The 24,087-nt window shown below is 46.5% G+C and overlaps 1 protein-coding gene and 1 pseudogene across 1 annotated transcript; both read left to right on the top strand.

The window, feature by feature from the left end:
- Window positions 1-13,610: 13,610 nt before the first annotated feature.
- On the top strand, window positions 13,611-13,875 carry LOC128586195 (60S ribosomal protein L38-like). Its single transcript, XM_053591802.1, has one exon. The coding sequence runs from the start codon at window positions 13,615-13,617 to the stop codon at window positions 13,825-13,827; it is 213 nt and encodes a 70-aa protein (XP_053447777.1). The 5' UTR covers window positions 13,611-13,614; the 3' UTR covers window positions 13,828-13,875.
- An 8,840-nt stretch (window positions 13,876-22,715) lies between these two features.
- LOC128586196 (60S ribosomal protein L38-like) lies at window positions 22,716-22,928 on the top strand (annotated as a pseudogene).
- The last annotated feature ends 1,159 nt before the right edge of the window (window positions 22,929-24,087 follow it).

The raw sequence follows: 24,087 nt of genomic DNA, 5'->3' as shown, positions 1-24,087 counted from the left end.
AGCAGAAATGCTGATTTGAATTGTATTAAATTTTAAAAATTAAAAAAAAAGAAAATAAGTAAATAAATAAACAATGAAAATAAAAATAAATAAATAAATAAAAGGGTGAGAATGAATGAATGAATGAATGAATAAGCGGGAGGGGACAAAAAGAAACCACTAGCTGAGCTATTTGCGAGTGCATGGTCCGCGAGCTCCCCCTAGCAGCAGGATCCGCGGCAGCAGATAGAAAAATTTTCAAAGTCCCGACAGACATCTGGTCGACATGCAGACACTCCGACGGAATGCCAAAATCCTCCCCAGACTTCTGGTCTACACGAGGGGCTCTCCCTCAGGAAGCCATGCCACCCCCGTGGCAGGGATACCCGTCCATTCTCTGTATTCTGTCCTCCATCCTCCGTCGCCATCCCTCCTCCATTCTTGGTTCAGAGTGGGGGATGGGGAATGGAGGACAGGGGCGGATCACCCTGGCAGGATTACTCCCTTGATTTACACTAGCAGAAATGTGAGGTGAGGACTCAGATCACCCTGTGAGGATTACTCCCTGGATATAAAAAAGCAGAGAGCGAAGTGAGGAGTCGGATCACCCTGGCAGGATTACTCCCAGGATTGACAAAAGCAGAAAGCCAAGTGAGGACTCAGATCACGCTGGAAAGGATTACTCCCTGTATTTAAACTAGCAGAAAGGTGAGGACTCGGATAACCCTGGCAGGATTACTTCCTGGATTTACACTAGCAGAAAAGTGAGGTGAGGTCTCGGATCACCCTGGCAGGATTACTCCCTGGATTTACAAAAACAGAAAGGTGAGGTGAGGACTCATATCACCCTGTGAGAATTACTCCCTGGATATACAAAAGCAGAGAGTGAAGTGAGGACTCAGATCACTCTGGCAGGATTACTCCCAAGATTTACAAAAGCAGAAAGGGAATTAAACACTAGAATCAAAATGGAGAGGATTACTCCCTGGATTGACACTAGCAGAAAGGTGAGGTGAGGACTCAGATCACCCTCTGAGGATTTCTCCCTGGATTTCTGACAACAAAAATGTGAGGTGAGGACTCAGATAACCCTGTGAGGATTACTCCCTGGATATACAAAAGCAGAAAACACAGAGAGCAAAGTGAGGACTCAGATCACCCTGCCAGAATTACTTCCAGGATTTAAAAAACCAGAAAGCAAATTGAGGAATCGGATAACCCTGTGAAGATTACTACCTGGATTTACAAAAGCAGAAAACGTAGAGAGGACTTGGATCACAGTGGAGAGGATTACTCCCTGGATTTACAAATGCAGAAAGCAAAGTGAGGACTAGGATCTCCCTGAAGAGGATTACTCGCTGGCTGTACACTAGCAGAAAGGCGTGGTGAGGGCTCAAATCACCCTTGGCAGGATTACTCTCTGGCTGCATTCTGGCAGAAAGACACAATAAGGACTCAGATCGTCCTAAAGAGGATCACTCACTGGAGCAAGGTATTGTGAAACTTTTAAAAAGGCATTCATGGGTAGCTCTAAATAGCATGACCTAAGAGAAGAAACTGCTTTTCTCTGCCAGTAGAATACTGCCTGGTATAAGCTAGAGTAGTGGTGCTCTGCTTATCTCACTGACACCATGCACACGGTTGAATGACAATTGGCTAACTTTGTCCAAACCTCTCCATTCGCCTAGTATGCAACACAGGACTCCTGTCTTCGACTTGCTGAGTCCTCAACTTTCCTTCGACCTAATATGCAACCACTTTTTCACCTCGCACCCGTGACCTCATGACTCATATCTGCTAGTGCGCACGCAGACAGCAATCCTTTCATAGAGCACCTGAGGTCTCCCCTTGCTTTTGGGCAGTGTTCAATCACATGACATGTCTCTGTGAGGGCACCCGACTAATCACCTAAGCTTTCAAGTAGTGCCCATATAAACCACACTCCTCTCCGAACACACCCGAGTATGCATTTCTACTTTCTGTCAGCTTGAAGGAGAAAACACTCCTTCCATACAGAACCAGAGGTCTAACCTGTCCTGTGAAAAGAGTGCTGTCTGGACGCACATAGCACAAAGGTGGGGTGAGAACTGGGATCACACTTCAGAGGTTTACTCGCTGAACGTACACTAACAGAAAGGTAAGCTGAGGACCCAGACCACACTTGCATGATTACTCCCTGGATTTACAAAAACAGAAATGTGAGGTGAGGACTTGGATCACCCTGTGAGGAATACTCCCTGGGTATACAAAAGCAGAGAGCAAAGTGAGGACTCAGATCACCCTGGCAAGATTACTCCCAGGATTTACAAAAGCAGAAAGCAAAGTAAGGACTCGGATCACCCTGGCAGGATTACTCCCTGGATTTACACTAGCAGAAAGGTGAGGAGAGGACTCGGATCACCCTGGCAGGATTACTCCCTGGATTTACACTAGCAGAAAGGTGAGCTGAGGACACAGATCCCCCTTTGAGGATTTCTCCCTGGATTTACACCAGCAGAAAAGTGAGGTCAGGAATCAGATCACCCTTGCAGGATTACTCTCTGGACTTTACACTAGCAAAAAGTTGAGGTGAGTACTCGGATCACCCTGGCAGGATTATTCCCTGGATTTACAAAGGCAGAAAATTGAGGTGAGTACTCGGATCACCCTGGCAGGATTACTCCCTGGATTTACAAAGGCAGAAAATTGAGGTGAGTACTCGGATCACCCTGGCAGGATTACTCCCTGGATTTACAAAGGCAGAAAATTGAGGTGAGGACGCGGATCACCCTGACAGGATTACTCCTTGAATTTACCAAAGCAGAAAGCATAGAGAGGACTCAGATGACACTAGAGAGGATTACACCCTCTATTTACAATTGCAGAAAGCGAAGTGAGGACTGGAATCACCCTGTAGAGGATTATGCGCTGGATATACACTAGCAGAAAGGTGAGGTGAGGACTTGGATCATTCGGGGGAGGATTACTTTCTGTATTTACACTAGCAGAAAGGCATGGTGAGGGCTCGAATTACCCTTGGCAGCTTTATTCACTGGCTGTACCCTCGCAGAAAGACACGGTGAGGACTCGGTTCATCCTAAAGAGGATCACTCACTAGATGTACAGTAGAAGTAAAACGAGGTGATGACTGCAGCTATAAGACTAGGAGAAGAGTGCTGGCTGGCTTAACACTCTCTGAAAGGAATGTTGAAGACGCAGGTGCTCTAGGAAAAGGGTCCAGTATGGATGCACACAGTCAGCATTAGGATGTTAGGACTCGCTTGCAAAGCGTAGTGCCGGTTATATGCTTGACTAGGAGAGCAAAATTCTACTGTCACTGAAGTCGTGCACTTGGAGGCAATGCAGTTGGGAGACTGGCTTCGGAGCACATGTGCATTGATGTTCCCTCAGCAGGAGTGTTTTGTTACACGTACAAATTTTTCAAGTATTCCCTGGTAGAGTAGCACTGTTGACACCCTGTTCATTGATACAAGGAGCTGTGGAAGTTGCAAAAAGTCTTTCCCGGTACCTCCGTAAGCGTTCATGAGTAGAAGAAACTTTTTCCCTCCGAGAAGCATGCTGAAGCTTATATCCTGGAGTGGAGCTAAACTCCTGCTCTCACTGACATCAGGCACGTAGTGCCGGGGCTGTTGGCACATTAACCTTAATTGGTCAGGGATGCACAGGTATTAATGATGCCTCAGCAGGAATTGTCAGAGAGTAATATGTGCGATCAGTACAAGTATTCTTTGGAATAGATGGCACTTTGAAACACACTGAGGTGTTCATAAAGAAAGTGCCTATAGACCGTCTGGGCAGCAAGGTATTGTGAAATTTTTAAAAAGGCATTCATGGGTAGCTCTAAATAGCATGACCTAATAGAAGAAAATGCTTTTCTCTGCCAGTAGGATACTGCCCGCTACTATAATCTGGAGTAGTGGCACTCTGCTTATCTCACTGACACCATGCACACGTTTGAATGGCCATTGGCTAACTTTGTCTTCACCCTTCCCTTCACCGAGTGTGCAACACACGACTCCTGCCTTCGACTTCCTGAGTCCTTAACTCTCCTTCGACCATTATAATGTGCAACCACACACTTGTTCACCTCAAACACACATGTCCTCATGACTCATTTCTGGTAGTGCGCACACAGACAGCAATCCTTTCACAGAGCACCAGAGTTCTCACATTGCTTTCAGGCAGTGTTCAATCGCATGACATGCTTCTTTGAGAACACCTGACTCCTCACCTAAGCTTTCAATTAGTGCCCATATAGGCAACACTCCTCTCCGAAGACACCCGAGTCTGCATTTCTCCTTTGTGCCAGCTTGAAGGAGACAACTCTCCTTCCATACAGATCCCGAGGTCTAACCTGTCCTTTGAAAGTAGTGCTGTCTTGATGCACAAAGCAAAAGGCAGGGTAAGGACTGGGATCACACTGCAGAGGATTACTTGCAGGAAGTACACTAGCAGAAAGGTGAGGTGGGGACTCGGGTCACCCTGGCAGGATTACTCCCTAGATTTACAAAACAGAAATGTGAGGACAGGACTTGGATCACCTTGTAAGGATTACTCCCTGGATATACAAAAGGAGATAGCGAAGTGAGGACTCGGATCACACTGGCAGGATTACTCCCAGGATTGACAATAGCAGAAAGCGAAGTGAGGACTCAGATCACCCTGCAGAGGTTTACTCCCTGGTTTTAAACTAGCAGAAAGGTGAGGACTTCGATCACCTCAGGAGGATTATTCCCTGTATTGATACTAGCAGAATGGTGAGGTGAGGACTCGGGTCACCCTGGCAGGAATACTCCCTGGATTTACACTAGCAGAAATGTGAGGTGTTGACTCGGATCACCCTGGCAGGATTACTCCCTGGATTTATAAAAGCAGAAAGTGTAGAGAGGACTGGGATCACCCTGGAGAGGATTACTCCCTGGATTTACAATTGCAGAAAGCGAAGTGAGGACTGGGATCACCCTTCAGAGGATTACTCGCTGGATGTACACTAGCAGAAAGGTGAGGTGAGGACTTGGATCATTTTGGTGAGTATTTCTCCCTGTAGTTACACTAGCAGAAAGGGGTAGTGAGGGCTTGAAACTCCCTTGGCAGGATTACTCAATGGCTGTACCCTAGCAGAAAGACACGGTGAGGACTCCGATCGTTCTTAAGAGGATCACTCACTGGGTGTACAGTTGCTGTAAGACGAGGTAATGACTTTAGCAGTAAGAAGAGGAGAAGAGTGCTGGCTGGATTAACACTCTCGAAGGGAATGTTGAAGAGGCAGATGCTCTGGGAAAAGAGTCCAGTATGGATGCACACAGTCAGAAATAGGATGTTAGGACTCGCTTGCAAAGCATACTGCCAGTTATATGCCTGAGTAGTTAAGCAAAATTCTACTGTCACTGAAGTCGTGCCCTTGGAGGCAGGGCAGTTGGGACACTGGCTTCGGCTACATGTGCATTAATCTTCCCTCACCAGGAGTGTTGGGTTACACATAAGAAGTATTCAAGTATTCCCTGGTAGAGTTTGTACTGTGGGAAGACTGTTCTGTGAGGCAAGGTGCTGTGGAAGTTGGGAAAAGTCTTTCCCGGGTACCTCCATAAGCGTTCTTGAGTAGAAGAAACTTTTTCCCTCTGAGAAGCATGCTGCACCTTATATGCTGAGCGGGGCTAAACTCCTGTTCTCACTGACATCAGGCACGTAGTGCCATGGCTGTTGGCACATTAACCTAAATTAGTCATGGATGCACATGTATTAATGTTGCCTCAGCAGGAATTGTCCAGAGTAATATGTGCGATCAGTACAAGTATTCTTTGGAAGAGATTGCACTTTGAAACACGCTGACGTGTTTATCAAGAAAGTGCCTATGAACCGTCTGGGCAGCAAGGTACTGTGAAACTTTTAAAAAGGCATTCATGGGTAGCTCTCAATAGCATGACCTAAGAGAATAAACTGCTATTCTCTACAGTAGGATACCGCCGCGTATAAGCTGGAGTATTGGCGCTCTGCTTATCTCACTGACACCATGCACATGGTTGAATGGCATTAGCTAACTTTGTCCTCACCTCTTCCTTCGCCTAGTATGCAACACAGGACTCCTGTCTTCGACTTCCTGAGTCCTCTACTCTCCTTCGACCTAATGTGCAACCACTTTTTCACCTCGCACCCTTGATATCCTGACTCATTTATGCTAGTGTGCAGGCAGACAGCAATCTTTTCACAGAGCACCTGAGTTCTCACCTTGCTTTTGGGCAGTGTTTAATAACATAACATGCCTCTGTGAGAGCACCCGACTCCTCACCTAAGGTTTCAAGTAGTGTCCATATAGACCGCACTCCTCTCGGAACACACCCAAGTCTGCATTTCTCGTGTGGGCCAGCTTGAAGGAGACAACACTCCTTCCATACAGAAACCGAGGTCTAACCTGTCCGGTGAAAGGAGTGCTAGCTGGATGCACATAGCACAAATGTGGGGTGAGGACTGGGATCACACTGCAGAGGTTTACTCGCTGAATGTACACTAACAGAAAGGTGAGGTGAGGACTAGGATCACCCAGGCAGGATTACTCCCTGGATTTACAAAAAGAGTAAGGTGAGGTGAGGACTCAGATTACCCTGCGAAGATTACTCTCTGGATATACAAAAGCAGAGAGTGAAGTGAGGATAACCCTGGCAGGATTACTCCCATGATTTACAAAAGCTTAAAGTGAAGTGAGGACTCGGATCACCCTGGACAGGATTACTCCCTGGATTTAAACTACAAGAACGGTGAGGACTCAAATCACACTGGCAGGATTACTCCCTGGATTTACACTAGCAATAAGGTGAGGTGAGGACTCGGATCACCCTAGCAGCATTATTCCCTGGATTTACACTAGCAGAAATGTGAGGTGAGGACTTGGAACACCCTGGCAGCATTACTCCCTGGATTTACACTAGCAGAAAGGTGAGGTGAGGACTCAGATCACTTTGTGAAGATTTCTCTCTGGATTTACACTAACATAAAGGTGTGGTAAGGACTTGGATAACCCTGGCAGGATCACTCCCTGGATTTACAGAAGCAGAAAGCATAGAGAAGACTGGGATCACCCTGGAGAGGATTACTCCCTGGATTTACAATTACAGAAAGCAAAGTGAGGACTGGGATCACCCTTCAGAGGATTACTCACTGGATGTACACTAGCAGAAAGGTGAGGTGAGGACTCGGATACTTCTGGGAAGGAACACTCCCTGTATTTACACTAGCAGAAAGGCGTTGTGAGGGCTCAAATCTCCCTTGGCAGGATTACTCGCTGGCTGTACCCTAGCAGAAAGACGCGGTGAGGACTCAGATCATCCTTAAGAGGATCACTCATAGGGTGTAAAGTAGATATAAGACGAGGTGACGACTTTAGCAGTAAGAGGAGGAGTAGCGTGCTGGCTGGATTAACACTCCATGAAGGGAATGTTCAAGATGCAGGTGTCTGTGAAATGAGTCCAGTATGGATGCACACAGTCAGAAATAGGATGTTAGGACTCGCTTGCAAAGCATACTGCCGGTTATATGCTTGAGTAGGGGACCAAAATTCTACTGTCACTAAAGTCATGCACTTGGAGGCAATGCAGTTGGGACACCGGCTTCGGAGCACATGTGCATTGATATTCCCTCTGCAGGAGTGTTGAGCTACACGTACGAACTATTCAAGTATTCTCTGGTAGAGTTTGCACTGTAGAAACCCAGTTCTGTGATGCAAGGTGCTGTGGAAGTTGGGAAAAATCTTTCCCGGGTACCTCTGTAAGCATTCTTGAGTAGAAGAAACTTTTTGCCTCCGAGAAGCCTGATGAAGCATATATCCTGGAGCGGGGCTAAACTCCTGTTATCACTGACATTAGGCACGTAGTTCGATGACTGTTGGCACATTAACCTAAATTGGTCAGGAATGCACATGTATTAATCTTGCCTCAGCGGGAACTGTCAAGACTGATATGTGCGATCAGTACAAATATTCTTAGGAACAGATTGCACTTTGAAACATGCTGACGTGTTTATGAAGAAAGTGCCTATAGGAACCATCTGGCAGCAAGGTATTGTGAAATTTTTAAAAAGTCATTCATTGCTAACTCTAAATAACATGGCCTAAGAGAAGAATCTGCTTTTCTCTGCCAGTAGGATACTACCGGGTATAATCTGGAGTAGTGGCACTCTGCTCATCTCATTGACACCATGCACACGGTTGAACGGCCATTGGCTAAGCTTGTCCTCACCTCTCCATTCACGTAGTATACAACACAAATTCCTGTCTTTGATTTACCAAGTCCTCAACTCTCCTTCGACCTAATTGCAACCAGACACTTTTTCACCTCACACCCATGTCCTCATGACTCATTTCTGCTAACGTACATGCAGACACCAATCCTTTCACAGAGCACCTGAGTTCTCACCTTGCTTTTGGGCAGTGTTCAATCACATGACATGCCTCTGTCAGAGCACCCGATCCCTCACCTAAGCTTTCAAGTAGTGCCCATATAGACCGCACTGCTCTCCGAACACACCCGTGTCTTAGCCAGAATCAAGTGAAAATGTTGAACAGGCCTATATCAAGTTCTGAAATAGCATCAACCATACAAAATCTTCCTAAAAAGAAAAGCCCAAGACCAGATGACTTCACGTCAGAATTCCACCAATCCTTTAAATAGGAACTAGTACCTATATTACTGAACCTAATGGAAAAAGAAGGAATAATACCCAAAACATTCTATGAAGCAAAAATCACCTTTATCCCCAAACCTGGAAAAGACCCAAAAAGAAAAGAATATTATAGCCCAATATCACAAAGAAATACTGATGCAAAAATATTAAAGAAAATTCTAGGAAACAGAATCAAGCAACACATCATACAAATTATACACCATTTCATGTTGGGTTTTATCCCAGGGTCTCAAGCCTGGTTCAATAGACATAAATGTATAAATATACTTAATCACATAAACAAAATAAAAACAAAGACCATATGATTCTCTCAATTGATGTCCAAAATCTTTTGACATTATCCAGCACGCTTTGATGATCAGGACACTTAAGAAAATGCGTACAGTAGGGACATGTCTTTTTTTTTTTTTTTTTTTTGGGGATTCATTGAGGGTACAATAAGCCAGTTACACTCGTAGGGACATGTCTTAAAGTGATAGAGGCCATCTACAGCAAACCCATAGCCAATATTTTAGTGAACGCAGTTAAATTGAAATCATTTCCACTCAGATCAGGAACCAAGCAAGGTTGCCCATTGTCTCCATTGCTTTTCAACATTGTAATACAAATCTTAGCCATCACAATTAATGACAAAAAGGTGATCTATGGTATCCATATAGGGTCAGAGGAGATCAAACTTTCACTCTTCACAGATGATATGATTGTATATCTGGAAAACTCCAGGGATTCTACTACAAAACTCTTAGAAGTGATCAAAAATACAGCAGCATCTAAGGTTATAAAATCAACACTCATAAATCTGTAGCCTTTATACACACCAACAATAGTCAAACTGAAAAAAAAGTCAAGGACTCTACTCATTTCACAGTAGTACCAAAGAAGACAAAACATTTGGGACATTACCTAACAGAGGACATGAAAGAACTCTGTAAAGAGAATTGTGAAACTCTAAGAAATGAAATAGCAGAAGATGTTAACAAAGGAAAAAGCATACCATGCTCATGGCTGGGAAGAATCAACATTGTTAAAATGTTTATACTACCAAAAGGAATATGTACTTTTAGTGCAATCTCTATCAAACCTCCACTGTCATACCTTAAAAATCTTGGATAAATAATACTTCATTTTATATGGAATCAGAAAAAAAAATTAATAGCCAAGATATTACTCAGAAATAAAAACAAAGCATCAGGAATCTCACTACCAGACCTCAGATCAAAACTGCATGGTACTGGCACAAAAACAGAGAGGTAGATGTATGGAACAGAATAGAGAAGTAAGAGATGAACCCAGCTACTTACCGTTATTTGATCGTTGACAAGCCAATTAAAAACATTCAATGGGGAAAAGATTCCCTTTTGAACAAATAGTGCTGGGTGAAGTGGCTGGAGACCTGTAGAAGACTGAAACTGGACCCACACCTTTCACCATAAACTAAGATAGACTCTCACTGGATTAAAGATTTCAACTTAAGACATGAAACTATGAAAATTCTAGAAGAAAGTGCAGGGAAAGCACTTGAAGAAACCGGCCTGGATGAATATTTTATGAAGAGGACCCCCCAGGCAATTGAAGCAACACCAAAAATACACTACTGGGACATAATCAAACTAAAAATCTTCTGCACAGCCAAGAACACAGTAAGTAAAGCAAGCAGACATCCCTCAGAATGGAAGAAGATATTTACACATTATCTCTCTGATGAAGGTTTAATAACCAGAATCCACAGAGAACTCAAAATATTAGCAAGAAAAGAATAAGGGATCCCATCTGAGGGTGGGCAAGGGACTTGAAGAGAAATTTCTCTGAAGAAAACAGACAAATGGCCTACAGACACATGAAAAATGGTCATAATTCTTAATCATCACAGAAATGCAAATCAAAACCACTTTGAGATATCATCTAACTCCAGTAAGATTAGCCCACATCACAAAATCCCAAAAGCATTGATGCTGGTGTGGATGTGGAGAAAAGGGAGCAATTCTGCACTGCTAGTGGGAATGCAAACTAATACATTCCTTTTGGAAAGATGTTTGGAGAACACTTAGAGATCTAAAAATAGACCTGCCATTTGATCCTTCCATTTCTGTACGCTATATATATATATATCATACAGAAAAGTTGGCCAGAAGAACAAAAATCACATTATATCAAAGATATTTGCACCACAATGTTTATTGCATCCAAATTCATAATTGCTAAGTCATGGAACAAGCCCAATTGCCCATCAAACCATGAATGGATTAATAAATTTTGGTATATGTACACCACAGAATATTATGCAGCCTTAAAAGAAGATGGAGCCTTTACCTCTTTCATGTTTACATGAATGGAGCTGGAACATATTCTTCTTAGCAAAGTAGCTCAGGATTGAACAAAAAAGTATCCATGTACTCAGCCCTACTATGAAACCAATTTATAGCTTTCATATGAAAGCTATAACCCAATTATAGCCCAAGAAGAAGAGGAGAGGGAGGGAAGGGGATGGGGAAGATTCAGGAGAGGGAGGGTAATTGGTGGGAACACACCTACGGTTCATTTTACAAGTATACATGTTAAATTTACTAATTGTAGGGTATAAATGTCTTAACACAATTACTAAGGAAATGTGGTGAAGTCTATGCCAGTTTTATGAAAATATTTCAAATGGTATGTAAAACCAGCACATTGTGCAACATGATTGCATTAATGTACACAGCTATTGTTTAAATTAAAAAAATGAAGGAATCAATCAGGGAATGTAAAAAAGCAGTAGAAAGCATCAAAAATAGATTAGATCATGGAGAAGAAAGAACATCAGAATTAGAGGATAAAGTTTTTGAATTAACATAGATAATAAGAGTCAGAAAAGAAGAGAGAAAAAGCAGAGCAGGCGCTTTGCTTTTATGAGATGCCATGAAGTGTTCCAACATATGGATAATAGGAATCCCTGGGGAGAAGAAGACTGTCTGAAAAATATGGAAGCCTTACTAGCGACTAGCATAAATAAAATCTTCCCAAGTTTTACCAATGATCCTGACACAGTCCTTTCAAATGGTTGCCAAACCCTGCATCATCTCAACACTAAACTGGGGTGAGGGAGGACTGCGAAGATGTGACCCGGGTGTGGGGTTGGGCAGTGGACCCTTGTCTAGCCTCAGTGCATGCCCAGCCCCTCTTCGTGCCCCAGCCCAACCAACCCAGCCCTTAGAGCCAATCCTTATCCCGAAGTTATGGATCCGGCTTGCTGACTTTTGTTACCTACATTGTTCCAACATGACAGAGGCTGTCCACTTTGGAGACCTGCAGTGGATATGGGTACTGCCAGTCGCGAGATTTACACCCTCTCCCCCAGAGGTGGCAGGATTAAACCCAGCCCTGGCCAAAAACTGGAAAAGAAAAAAAAAACGTGAAAAAATGCAGAAAGAAAGTAAGGGAGGAAGGGAGGGAGAGAGGGAAGGAAGGAAGGAAGGAAACGCATTCATGCGTGCGGCGTGTGTTACGTTATGTAACATATCTGCACGTAGGTATGGCACGCATGCACAGATCTACATATATGACAAAGGGAAAGCACACACATGCATGCAGAAGTGCGCATGGAAAGTGGAGAATGGGGTTGGGGGAAGCAAAAAAAAAGAAAGAAAGGAAAGAGAGAGAGAAGAGGAGAGAAAGAGAAAGAAAGAGAGAGCATACATACCCCAGTGAAAAGTTGGCCAGCACATCACCCGTCCGTCCATCCATCCACCCATCCATCCGACGTGGAAAAAGAAAAAGGGTTTTACGTATATACATAAAATGAAATGAAGAACTGAATGAATACAAAAATAAACAAACAGGCTCAGCACATGTGGCTCAAGAAGCCAAGGAGCCAGGTGCACACACACATACACACACACACACACACACACACACACACACCTCCCTGAACCGAGACTCTGTCTCAAAATAAATAAATAAATAAATACATAAATAAAAGGATGGAAGAAAGGAAAGAAAGAAGGAAGGAAACGCGTTCCTGCGTGCGGCATGTGTTACATTACATAACATACGTGTGCACGTACGTATAGCACTCATGAACAGATGCACATATATGTCAAAGGGAAAGGTGTCAAACAGAATATGTGCACAAGGGAGAGCGCATGCATGCACAAACGCACTGACAAGTGAGCATGGAAACTGGGGGATGGGGTTGTGGGGGAATCAAAAAAAACGAAAGATAAGAAGGCAAGGGAAAGTGAAAGGAAAGGAGAAAGGAAGAAAGAAAGAGAGAGAGAGAAAGACAGAATATAAGAAAGAAAGAAAAAGCATACATAGCCCAGTGCAAAGTTGGCCAGCATATCGTCCATCCGTCAGACATGAAAAAAGAAAATTTTACGTATAGACATAAAATGAAATGAAGGACTGAATGAATACAAAAATAATGAAATAGGCTCAGTGCCTGTGGCACAAGTAACCAAGGAGCCAGGCGCATGCGCGCACGCACACACACACCTCCCTGAGCCGAGACTCTGTCTCAAAATAAATAAATACATAAATACAAGGATGGAAGGAAGGAAGGGAGGAAGGAAAAATAAGGGGGGTGGGGTGAGAACCCCAGCTGAGTTATTACGGCACCCTGTAGTGGCATCGGGGGAGGGGCTGTGGAGTGCCCACTACCCGCGGGTGCCCCCTAGCGACAGGATCACTCCGAATGGACCAAAAAAACTTTCAGTGTCCAAGCACAGACATCTGGTGACCTGCGAAGGACACGACCGAGCGCCAATGCCCGCCTCAGACTTCTGTTCAACCCGAGGGAGGGATGAACGGATAGACAGACAGACACACAGACTCACAGACAGACGGACAATGGACGGACGGATGGAGACACACACACACACACAAACCCCTACCTGAGCTGAGGCTCTGTTTCAAAGTAAATAAGTAAATAGCCCTCTCTTGCTGCTTGTTGTGAAGGTCTGTTCCTTCCCCTCACACCTCGTCACCATGCCTAGGAAAATTGAGGAAATTAAGGACTTTCTGCTCACAGCCAGGCGTAAAGATGCCAAGTCTGTCAAAATCAAGAAAAATAAGGATAACGTGAAGTTTAAAGTTCAATGCAGCAGATACCTGTATACCTTGGCCATCACAGACAAAGAGAAGGTGGAGAAACTGAAGCAGTCTCTGCTCCCTGGTTTGGCAGTGAAGGAGCTGAAATGAAGCAGACATGCTGATTTGAATTGTATTAAATTTTAAAAATTAAAAAAAGATGATAAGTAAATAAATAAATAATGAAAATAAACAAAAAAATGAATAATAAATAAAATGGTGGAAATAAGGAGAAGAATGAATGAATGAATGAATAAATAAATGAATGACTAAGCAGGGGGGGCAGAAAGAAACCGCTAGGTGAGCTATTTGCGAGCACACGGTCAGCGAGCGCCCACTAGCGGCACGATTCCCAGCAGCAGATCGAAAAAATTTCAAAGTCCTGACAGAGACATCTGGTCGACCCACAGATGCTCTGATGGAGCGCCACCATGTGTCCCGGACCTCTGGTCGACCCGAGAAGCTCTCCCGCAGGAGAGCCACGCCACCCCTGTGGCCCGGACGCCCATTCATCTTCTGTTCTCTGTCCTCTGTTCTCCATCCTCTGTACTCCATCTGCTCTCGGTTCAGAGCAGAGGACAGGGGACAGGGGACGGGGTGGAAAAAAACTAATTCCAACGCCCTCTGGGCAGGATGCTCCCTCCTGCTGGTCAACGGCACGGGAGCCAGGAGAGACAGAGGGCCAGGCAGGGCCAGCTGCCGCCACACCCACGGAAACCAGTGGCCCGGTAGGCACGCGTGCCTGGCTCCCTGCCCCCCCCGTGGCTCGGAGAAGGCGGGCGGTGAGGCCGCAGAGGCAGCCACCATACCCGGCCCTGGGTCAGACCTCCGACCAAACACGGCCACCGTGCCCCCCGAGTGCAAGAGCTTCATGCTGCCTTCAGGCAGGAGTGCAGAGGGAAGGATGGTGGCCGCGGTGGACCTGACTGAGTGTCCCCCCTTGGCAGCAGCTCCCCCAGACAAACCCTTTTGTTGAACACTGACTTTCAATAGATCGCAGCGAGGGAGCTGCTCTGCTACGTATGAAACCCCAACACAGAAGCAGGTCGTCTACAAATGGTTTAGCACCATCCCCACAAATGTGCACTTCATGACGGGGAAAGGGGGCCGCTGCCTTTATGGCTGCACCCCATTTCCCAGGACGAAGGGTGCTCTGCACTGGACCCCAGTCCGTAACGAACGGCGGGGACCCGCCGATGCACACTTTTTGGAGTAGTGCACGATGGCCCACCGGCAGGGACGGCGGAGGACCGGCTATCCGAGGCCAATGGAGTCTCCCGCAGCACTGCCATATTGTTCTGCTTGGGCAGGATTCTGACTTAGAGGCATTCAGTCATAATCACACAGATGGTAGCTTTCCCCCATTCGCTTCTCAGCCAAGCACATACACCAAATGTCTGAACCTGTGGTTCCTCTCATACTGAGCAGGATTTACATGGCAACACATCATCATCTGTAGGGTAAAAGAAACCTGTCTCACGACGGTCAAAACCCAGCTCACGTTCTCTATTAGTGGGTGAACAATCCAACGCTTGGTGAATTCTTCTTCACAATGATAGGAAGAGCTGACATCGACGGATCAAAAAGCAACATCGCTATGAATGCTTGGCCACCACACAAGCTAGTTATTCCTGTGGTACTTTTCTGACACCACCTGCTTAAAACCCAAAAGGTCAGAAGGATCTTGAGGCCCCGCTTTCAGGGTATGTATTCATACTGAAAATAAAGATGAAGCGAGCTTTTGCCCTTCTGCTCCATGGGAGGTTTCTGTCTTCCCTGAGCTCGCCTTAGGGCACCTGCATTACTGTTTGACAGGTGTACTTCCCCAGTAAATTTCCCCACCTGGCACTGTCCACGGGACAGGTCCCGCCCGGCCAGTGTGTGGCTGGGTGCTTGGCACCACAAGTGAGAGCCCCTCCGGGCTCACTCCCCAGCCTCACCCGGTCAGTGAAAAAACGATAAGAGTAGTGGTATTTTGCTGGCAGCTGGCAAGGCTGGTGGACCCCACCCAGCCACCTCACAGTAAATGGGGTGGCACCAAGGGCCTTTCACTGATTCTACACCTCTCATGTCTCTTCACCATGCCAGACTAGAGTCAAGCTCAACAGGGTTTTCTTTTGCCACTGATTCTGCCAAGCCCGATCCCTTGGCTGTGGTTTCACTGCATAGTAGTTAGGGACTGTGAAAATCTTGTTCATCCATTCATGTGCATCACTAATTAGATGACAAGTCATTTGGCTACCTTAAGAGACTCATACTTACTCCCGCCATTTACCTGTGCTTCACTGAATTTCTTCACTTTGACATTCAGAGCCCTGGGCAGAAATCACATCACTTCATCACAAGCCACGGGCCTTTGCAATGCTTTCTTTTAATTAAACAGTCAGATTCCCCTGGTCTGCACCAGTTCTAAGACATCTCCTAGGTGCTGGAGGAGGCAAGGCACCACGCAGAAACCATAGCCCCAGTGGCAGACCCGGTGGGGGGGACAAATGAGCATGGAAACTGGGGGATGGGTTTGGGGGGGAATCCAAAACAAAAAAAGAAAGAAAAGAAGGAAAGGGAAAGGGAAAGGAAAGGAGAAAGATAGAAAGAAAGAAAGAAGGAAAGAAAGAAAGAAAGAGAGAGAGAGAGAAAGAAAGAAAGAGCATACATACCCCAGTGCAAAGTTGGCCAGCACATCATATGTCCGTCTGTCCAACGTGGAAAAAGAGAAAGAGTTTCACGTATATACATAAAATGAAATGAAGGACTCAAAGAAAATACGTAAATAAATAAAAACTGAAAATAAACAAAAAAGTAAATAAATAAAAGGGTGGAATGAAGGAGAAGAATGAATGAATGAAGAAATAAATGAAGAAAGAAATAAGAGGGGGAGAGGGGCAAAAAGAAACCATTAGGTGAGCGACTTGCGAGCGTGCAGTCCGCGAGCGCCCCCTAGAGGCAGGATCCCAAAAATTTTCAAAGTCCCGACAGAGACATCTTGTTGACCAGCAGACACTCTGACGGAGCACCAACACCCGGCCCAGACCTCTGGTCAACACGAGGGGCTCTCCCGCAGAAGAGCCACAGCACCCCCAAGGCCTGGATGCCCGTCTGTCCTCTGTCCTCCATCCTCCGTCCTCCCTCTGCTCTCAGTTAAGAGTGGAGGATGGGGGACGGGGGAGAAAAAAACTAAGTCCAACACCCTCAGGGCATGATGCTACCACCTGCTAGTCGACCACAAGGGAGGCACTAGAGAGAGAAGGCCAGGCGGGGCTGGACACTGCCACAACCGTGGAACCCAGTGGACTGGTAGGCACGCAGATGTGGTTGTGCGGGAAGCAAAAATAAAAAAAAAAAGAAAGAAAAGAAGAAAAGGGACAGGGAAAGGGAAAGAAAAGGAGAAAGGAAGAAAGAAAGGAAGGAAGGAAGGAAGGAGGGAGGGAGGGAGGGAGGGAAGGAAGAAAGAAGGAAAGGGCATACATACCCCAGTGCAAAGTTGGCCAGCATATCATCCATCCATCCGTCCGACATGGAAAAAGAAAAAGAGTTTTACGTTTATACGTAAAATGAAATGAAGGACTCAAAGAAAATAAGTAAATAAATAAAAAAGGAAAATAGACAAATAAGCAAATAAAGAAATAAATAAAATGGTGGAAGGAAAGAGAAGAATGAATGAACGAAGATATAAATGAAGAAATAAATATGCGGGGGCAGGGGGCAAAAAGAAACCTCTAGGTGAGCTATTTGCGAGCGCGTGGTCTGCGAGTACCCCCTAGAAGCAGGATCCCCAAAATTTTCAAAGTCCTGACAGAGACATCTGGTTGACCCGCAGACGCTCCAATGGAGCGCCAACACCGGGCTGGACCTCTGTTCGACACGAGGGGCTCTCCCACGGGACAGCCACGACACCCCCGTGATCCGGAGGCCCGTCCATTTTCCGTCCTCTGTTCTCCGTCCTACCTCCACTCTCAGTTCAGACCAGGGGATGGGGGCTGAAAGAAAATTAAGTTCAATGAACTCGGAGCATGAAGCTCCCACCTGCTGCTTTACACATGGGTGGCGGGAGAGAGAGAAGGCCGTGCAGAGCTGGACACCGCCATGCCAGCAAAACCCGGTGGCCAGGTAGGCACGCGGATAGGGTTGGAGGGGAAGTGAAAAAGAAAAGAAAGAAAAGAAGGAAAGGGAAAGGGAAAGGAAAGGAGAAAGAACGAATGAAAGAAAGGAGGAGCATACATACCCCAGAGCAAAGTTGGCCAGCACATCATCCATCCATCCATCTGACATGGAAAAAGAAAAAGAGTTTTACGTTTATACATAAAATAATATGAAGGACTCAAAGAAAATAAGTAAATAAATAAAAAATGAAAATAAACAAATAAATTAAATAATAAAATGGTGAGAAAAAGGAGAAAATGAATGAACAAAGATATAAATAAAGAAATAAATAAGCAGGGGTTGGGGGCAAAAAGAAACCGCTAGGTGAGCTATTGGCGAGCGCACGGTCCGCGAAGCCCCCTAGAGACAGAATCTCAAAAATTTTCAAAGTCCTGACAGAAACATCTGGTTGAACCGCAGACGCTCTGATGGAGCGCCAACACCCGGCCCAGACCTCTGGTCGACCCGAGGTGTTCTCCCACGGGAGTGCCATGCCACCCCCATGGCCCAGACACCTGTCAGTCCTCTGTCCTCCGTCCTCCATCCTCCCTCCTCTCTCAGCTCAGAGCGGGGGTGGGGGCAGGAAAAAACGAACTCCAACACCTTCGGGGCATGACACTCCTGCCTGCTGGTCGACCGCACGGGAGGTGAGAGAGAGAGAGGGCTGGGCAGGGCCAGATGCCACTGAGCCCACGGAACCCAGCAGCCCAGTAGGCACGTGGATGGGGTAGGGGGATGGTGAAAAAAAAAAGAAAGAAAAGACGGTAAGGGAAATGGAAATGAAAAAAAGAAAGGACGAAAGAAAGCAAGCAAGAAAGAAAGAAAGAAAGAAAGAAAGCGAGCATACATACCACAGTGCAAAGTTGGTCAGCACATCGTCCATCCATCCGTCCGACATGGAAAAAGATAGTTTTACGTTTATACATACAATGAAATGAAGGACTCAAAGAAAATAAGTAAATAAATAAAAAATGAAAATAAAGAAACAAACAAATAACTAAATAAAGAACATGTTGGAAGGAAGGACAAGAATGAATGAACTAAGAAATAAATGAAGAAAGAAATAAGTGGGGGTGGGGGGCAAAAATAAACCGCTAGGTGAGCTATTTGCAAGCACGCGGTCCACGAGTGCTCTCTAGCAGCAGGATCCCCAGCAGTAGATTGAAAATTTTTCAATGTCCCAACAGAGACATCTGGTCGACCTGCAGACGTTCCGATGGAGCTCCAACACCCAGCCCAGATCTCCAGTCGACCCGAGAGGTGAACCCGTGGGAGAGATGTGCCAACCCCTTTGCCCGGAAGCCCATCCATCCTCCGTCCTCCGTCCTCCCAGAGCCTGGGACGGGGGACAGAGCTGGAAAGAAAACTAAGTCCAATGCCTTCGGGACATGACACTCCCACCTGCTGGTCGAACGCACGGGATGCGGGAGAGAGAGAGAGCTGGGTGGGGCCGGACGATGCCGCACCCACGCAACCCGACGGCACTGTTGGCACGCTGATGGGGTTGGGGGGAAGAAAAAAAAAACAAGAAGGAAAGGGAAAGGAAAAGAGAAAGGAAAAATATAGAAAGAGAGAAAGAAAGAAAGAAAGAGCATACATACCCCAGTGCAAAGTTGGCCAGCACATCGTCCATTAGTCCCTCTGACATGGAAAGAGAAAAAGAGTTTTATGTATATACATAAAATGATATAAAGGACTCAAAGAAAATAAGTAAATAAATAAAAAATGAAAATAAAAAAATAATAAATAAACGGTTGGAAGGAAGGAGAAGAATGAATGAACAAAAAAGAAATAAAGAAATAAATAAGCGGAGGTGGGGGCAAAAAGAAACTGCTAGGTGAGCTATTTGCGAGGGCCTGGTCCGCAAGCACCTCCCTAGCAGCAGAATCCCCTTCATCAGGTCAAAAAATTTTCAAAGTCCCAACAGAGACATCTGGTCGATCTGCAGACACTCCACCTGAGCACCAACACCTGTCTCATACCTCTGGTCCACCCGAGGGGCTCTCCCTTGGGAGAGCAACACCACAAATGTGGCCCGGACACCCGTCCGTACTCTGGCCTCCAGCCTCCGGCCTCTGTCCTCTGTCCTCAGTCCTCCCTGTGCTCTCGGTTCAGAGAGGGGGACGTAGTATGGGGGACGGGGGCGGAAATAAAACTAAGCCCAATTCTCTCAGGCATGACACTCCCGCCTGTTGATCCAATGCACGGGAGGCTGGAGAGAGAGAGGGCCAGGAGGGGCCAGACATCCCACACCTGCAGAACCCAGCGGCCAGGTAGGCACGTGCCCCGGGCTCACCACCTTCCACCCATGGCTCGGGGAAGGTGGGTGGTGGGGCCGCAGAGGCAACCACCCCACCTGGCCCAAGATCGCAGCACCGCCCAGACACCGCTGTCGTGCCGCCCGCATGCACGCACTTCCTGCCGCTCTTGGGCAGGAGCACACAGGGACAGACAGCAGCCATGATGGACCCGACCAAGGACCTTTCCTTGGTGGCAGCTCACCCGGACAAAACCTTGTGTCGAGGGCTGACTTTCAGTAGATCACTGCGAGTAAACTGCTCTACTATGTATGAAACCACGACCCAGATGCAGGTCGTCTACAAATGGTTTAGCACCAGGTTCCTCACGAACGTGCATTGCGTGATGGGTGACGGGGCGGGCGAAATTCTGGCCATGACCTGTTTCCCAGGACGAAGGGTGCTCCGCACCGGACCCCTGTCCGCAACGTGCAGCAGGGACCCACCAACACGCGTTTTTAGGAAGCGTGCATGATGACCCGCTGGTGCGGATGGCCCGGGACCAGCTTTCCGAGGCCAACTGAGGCTCCCGCGGCACTACCATATCTTTCCTCCTGGGCAGGATTCTGACTTAGAGGCATTCAGTCATAATCCCACAGATGGTAGCTTCTCCCCATTGGCTCCTCAGCCAAGCACATACACCAAATGTCTGAACCTGCCGGTCCTCTCGTACTGAGCAGGATTTCCATGGCAACAACACATCATCAGTAGGGTAAAACTAACCTGTCTCACGATGGTCTAAACCCAGCTCACGTTCCCTATCAGTGGGTGAACAATCCAACGTTTGGTGAATTCTGCTTCACAATGATAGGAAGAGCCGACATCGAAGGATCAAAAAGTGACGTCACTATGAGTACTTGGCCACCACAAGCCAGTTATCCCTGTGGTAACTTTTCTGACATCTCCTGCTTAAAACCCAAAAGGTCAGAAGGATCGTGAGGCCCCGTTTTTCTGGTCTGTATTCATACTGAAAATCAAGATCAAGCGAGCTTTTGCCCTTCTGCTCCACGGGAGTTTTCTGTCCTCCCTGAGCTCGACTTAGGACACCTGCGTTAATGTTTGACAGGTGTACCGTCCCAGTCAAACTCCCCACCTGGCACTGTCCCCGGGGTGGGTCGCGCCAGAAGCGAGAGCCCCTCGGGGTTCACCCGCCCACCTCACCAGGTCAGTGAAAAAAACGATAAGAGTAGTGGTATTTCACCAGCAGCCCGCAAGGCCGGTGGACCCCGCCCCACCCCCTCATGGGAAACAGGGTTCACGGAGGGCCTCCCACTTATTCTAAACCTCTCATATCTCTTCACCATGCCAGACTAGAGTGAAGTTCAACAGGGTCTACTTTCCCTGCTATTTCCGCCAAGCCCTTTCCCTTGGCTGTAGTTTCACTGGATAGTAGGTAGGGACAGTGGGAATCTTGTTCATCCATTCATGCACGTCACTAATTAGATGACAAGGCATTTGGTTACCTTAAGAGAGTCATAGTTACTCCCGCCGTTTACCCAGGCTTCACTGAATTTCTTCACTTTGACATTCAGCGCACTGGGCAGAAATCACATCGTGTCAACACATGCCGCCATCCTTCATGATGCTTTGTTTTAATTAAACAGTCAGATTCCCCTGGTCCGCACCAGTTCTAAGTTGGCTGGTAGGCGACAGCCAAGGCAAGGCACCATGCAGGCACCAGGCGAGGCACTGGGCACGAACCTGGCAGGGGGAACAAGTGTCCATGGAAACTGGGGGATGAGGTTTGAGGGGGAAGCAAATAAAAAAGAAAGAAAAGAAGGAAAGGGAAAGTGAAAGGAAAGGAGAAAGGAAGAAAGAGAGAGAGAAAGAAAGAAAAAAAGAAAGGCCAAACATACTCCAGTGTAAAGTTGGCCAGCACATCGTCCATCCGTCCATCCGACATGGAAAAAGAAAAAGAGTTTTACGTATATACATAAAATGAAGTGAAGGACTGAATGAATACAAAAATAAAGAAAAAGTCTCAGAGCCTGTGGCTCAAGCAGCCAAGGAGCCAGGCGCACGTGCGCGCACACACACACACACACACACACACACACCCCTCCCTGAGCCGAGACTCTGTCTCAAAATAAATAAATACATAATTACCAGGATGGAAGGAAGGAAGGGAGGAAGGAAAAATAAGGTGGGTGGGTGGAGAATCGAGCTGAGCTATTATGGACCCCTGTTTTGGCATTGGGGGAGGGGCCGCGGGGTGTCCTCTTTCCACGGATACCTCCTAGCCACAGGATCCCTCCCAATGGACCAAAAAAACTTTCAGTGTCCCGGCACAGACATCTGGTCGACCCGAAAAGGACATGACCGAGCGCCAAAGCCCGCCTCAGAATTCTGGTCGTCATGAGGTAGGGACAAATGGACAGAAAGACACACACACAGACACACAGACAGCCGGATGGATGGACGGATGGACGGAGACACACACACACACACACACAAAAAAAAAACTCTACGTGAGCCGAGGCTCTGTCTCAAAGAAAATAAGTAAATAGCCTTCTCTTGCTGCTTGTTGTAAAGGTCCATGTCTTCCCTGCATGCCTCATTGCCATGCCATGGAAAATTGAGGAAATCAAGGACTTTCTGCTCACAGCCGGGCAAAAAGATGCCAAGTCTGTCAAAATCAAGAAAAATAAGGATTATGTGAAGGTTAAAGTTTGATGCTGAAGATACCTGTATACCATGGTCATCACAGACAAAGAGAAGGCGGAGAAACTGAAGCAGTCTCTGCCCCCTGGTTTGGCAGGGAAAGAGCTGAAATGAAGCAGACATGCTGATTTGAATTGTATTAAATTTTAAAAATTAAAAAAAGGAAATAAGTAAAGAAATAAAAAATGAAAATAAAAAAATAAATAAAAGGGTGGAAGGAAGGGGAAGAATGAATGAACGAAGCAATAAATAAAGAAATAAATAAGTGGGGGGGGCAAAAAGAAACCGCTATGTGAGCTATTTGCGAGTGCACGGTCCACGAAAGTCCCCTAGCGACAGGATCCCTGGCAGCAGATTGAAAAATTTTCAAAGTCCCAACAGAGACATCTGGTCGACCCGGAGATGCCCCGACAAAGCGCCAAAACCTCTCCTGGACCTCTAGTCTACGCGAGGGGCTCTCCCACGGGAGAGCCATGCCACCCACTTGGCCCAGAGACCCGTCTGTCCTCCGTCCTCCATCGGCCATCCTCCCACTGCTCTCAGGTCAGAGCGGGGGATGGGGGACGGGAGCGGATCACCCTGTCAGGATTACTCCTTGGATTTACACTAGCAGAAAGATGAGGTGAGGACTCGGATCACCCTGTGAGGATTACTCCTAGATTTGACAAAACCAGAGGGCGAAGTGAGGACTAGGATCACCCTGTGAGGATTATTGCCTGGATTTACAAAAACAGAAAGGTGAGGTAAGGACTTGGATCAACCTTTGAGGATTACTCCCTGGATATACAAAAGCAGAGAGTGAAGTGAGGATTCAGATCACTCTGGCAGAATTACTCCCAAGATTTACAAAAGCAGAAAGCAAAGTAAGGACTCGTATCACCCTGGAGAGGATTACTCTCTGGATTTAAACTAGCAGAAACGTGAGGACTCGGATCACCCTGGCAGGATTATTCCCTGGATTTACACTAGCAGAAAGGTGAAGTGAGGACTCAGATCACCCTGTCAGGATTTTTCCCTGGATTTACGATAACAGAAAGATGAGGTGAGGACTCGGATCACCCTGTGAGGATTACTCCCTGGATATACAAAAGCAGAGAGCGAAGTGATGACATGGATGACCCTGGCAAAATTACTCCCAGGATTTACCACACCAGAAAGCGAAGTGAGGACTTGCATCACACTGTGAGGATGACTCCCTGGATATACAAAAGCAGAGAAAGAACTGAGGACTAGGATTACTCTTAGGATGTACAAAAGCAGAAAGCAAAGTGAG

The sequence above is a fragment of the Nycticebus coucang genome, chromosome 5 (assembly GCF_027406575.1).
Source record: "Nycticebus coucang isolate mNycCou1 chromosome 5, mNycCou1.pri, whole genome shotgun sequence".
Lineage (NCBI taxonomy): Eukaryota > Metazoa > Chordata > Mammalia > Primates > Lorisidae > Nycticebus > Nycticebus coucang.
This window is presented reverse-complemented; position numbering and strand designations above follow the sequence as displayed.

Bases quoted from the DNA above. Each gene is read 5' to 3' on its own strand.
- LOC128586195 (XM_053591802.1), top strand. From the start codon at position 13,615: ATGCCTAGGAAAATTGAGGAAATTAAGGACTTTCTGCTCACAGCCAGG.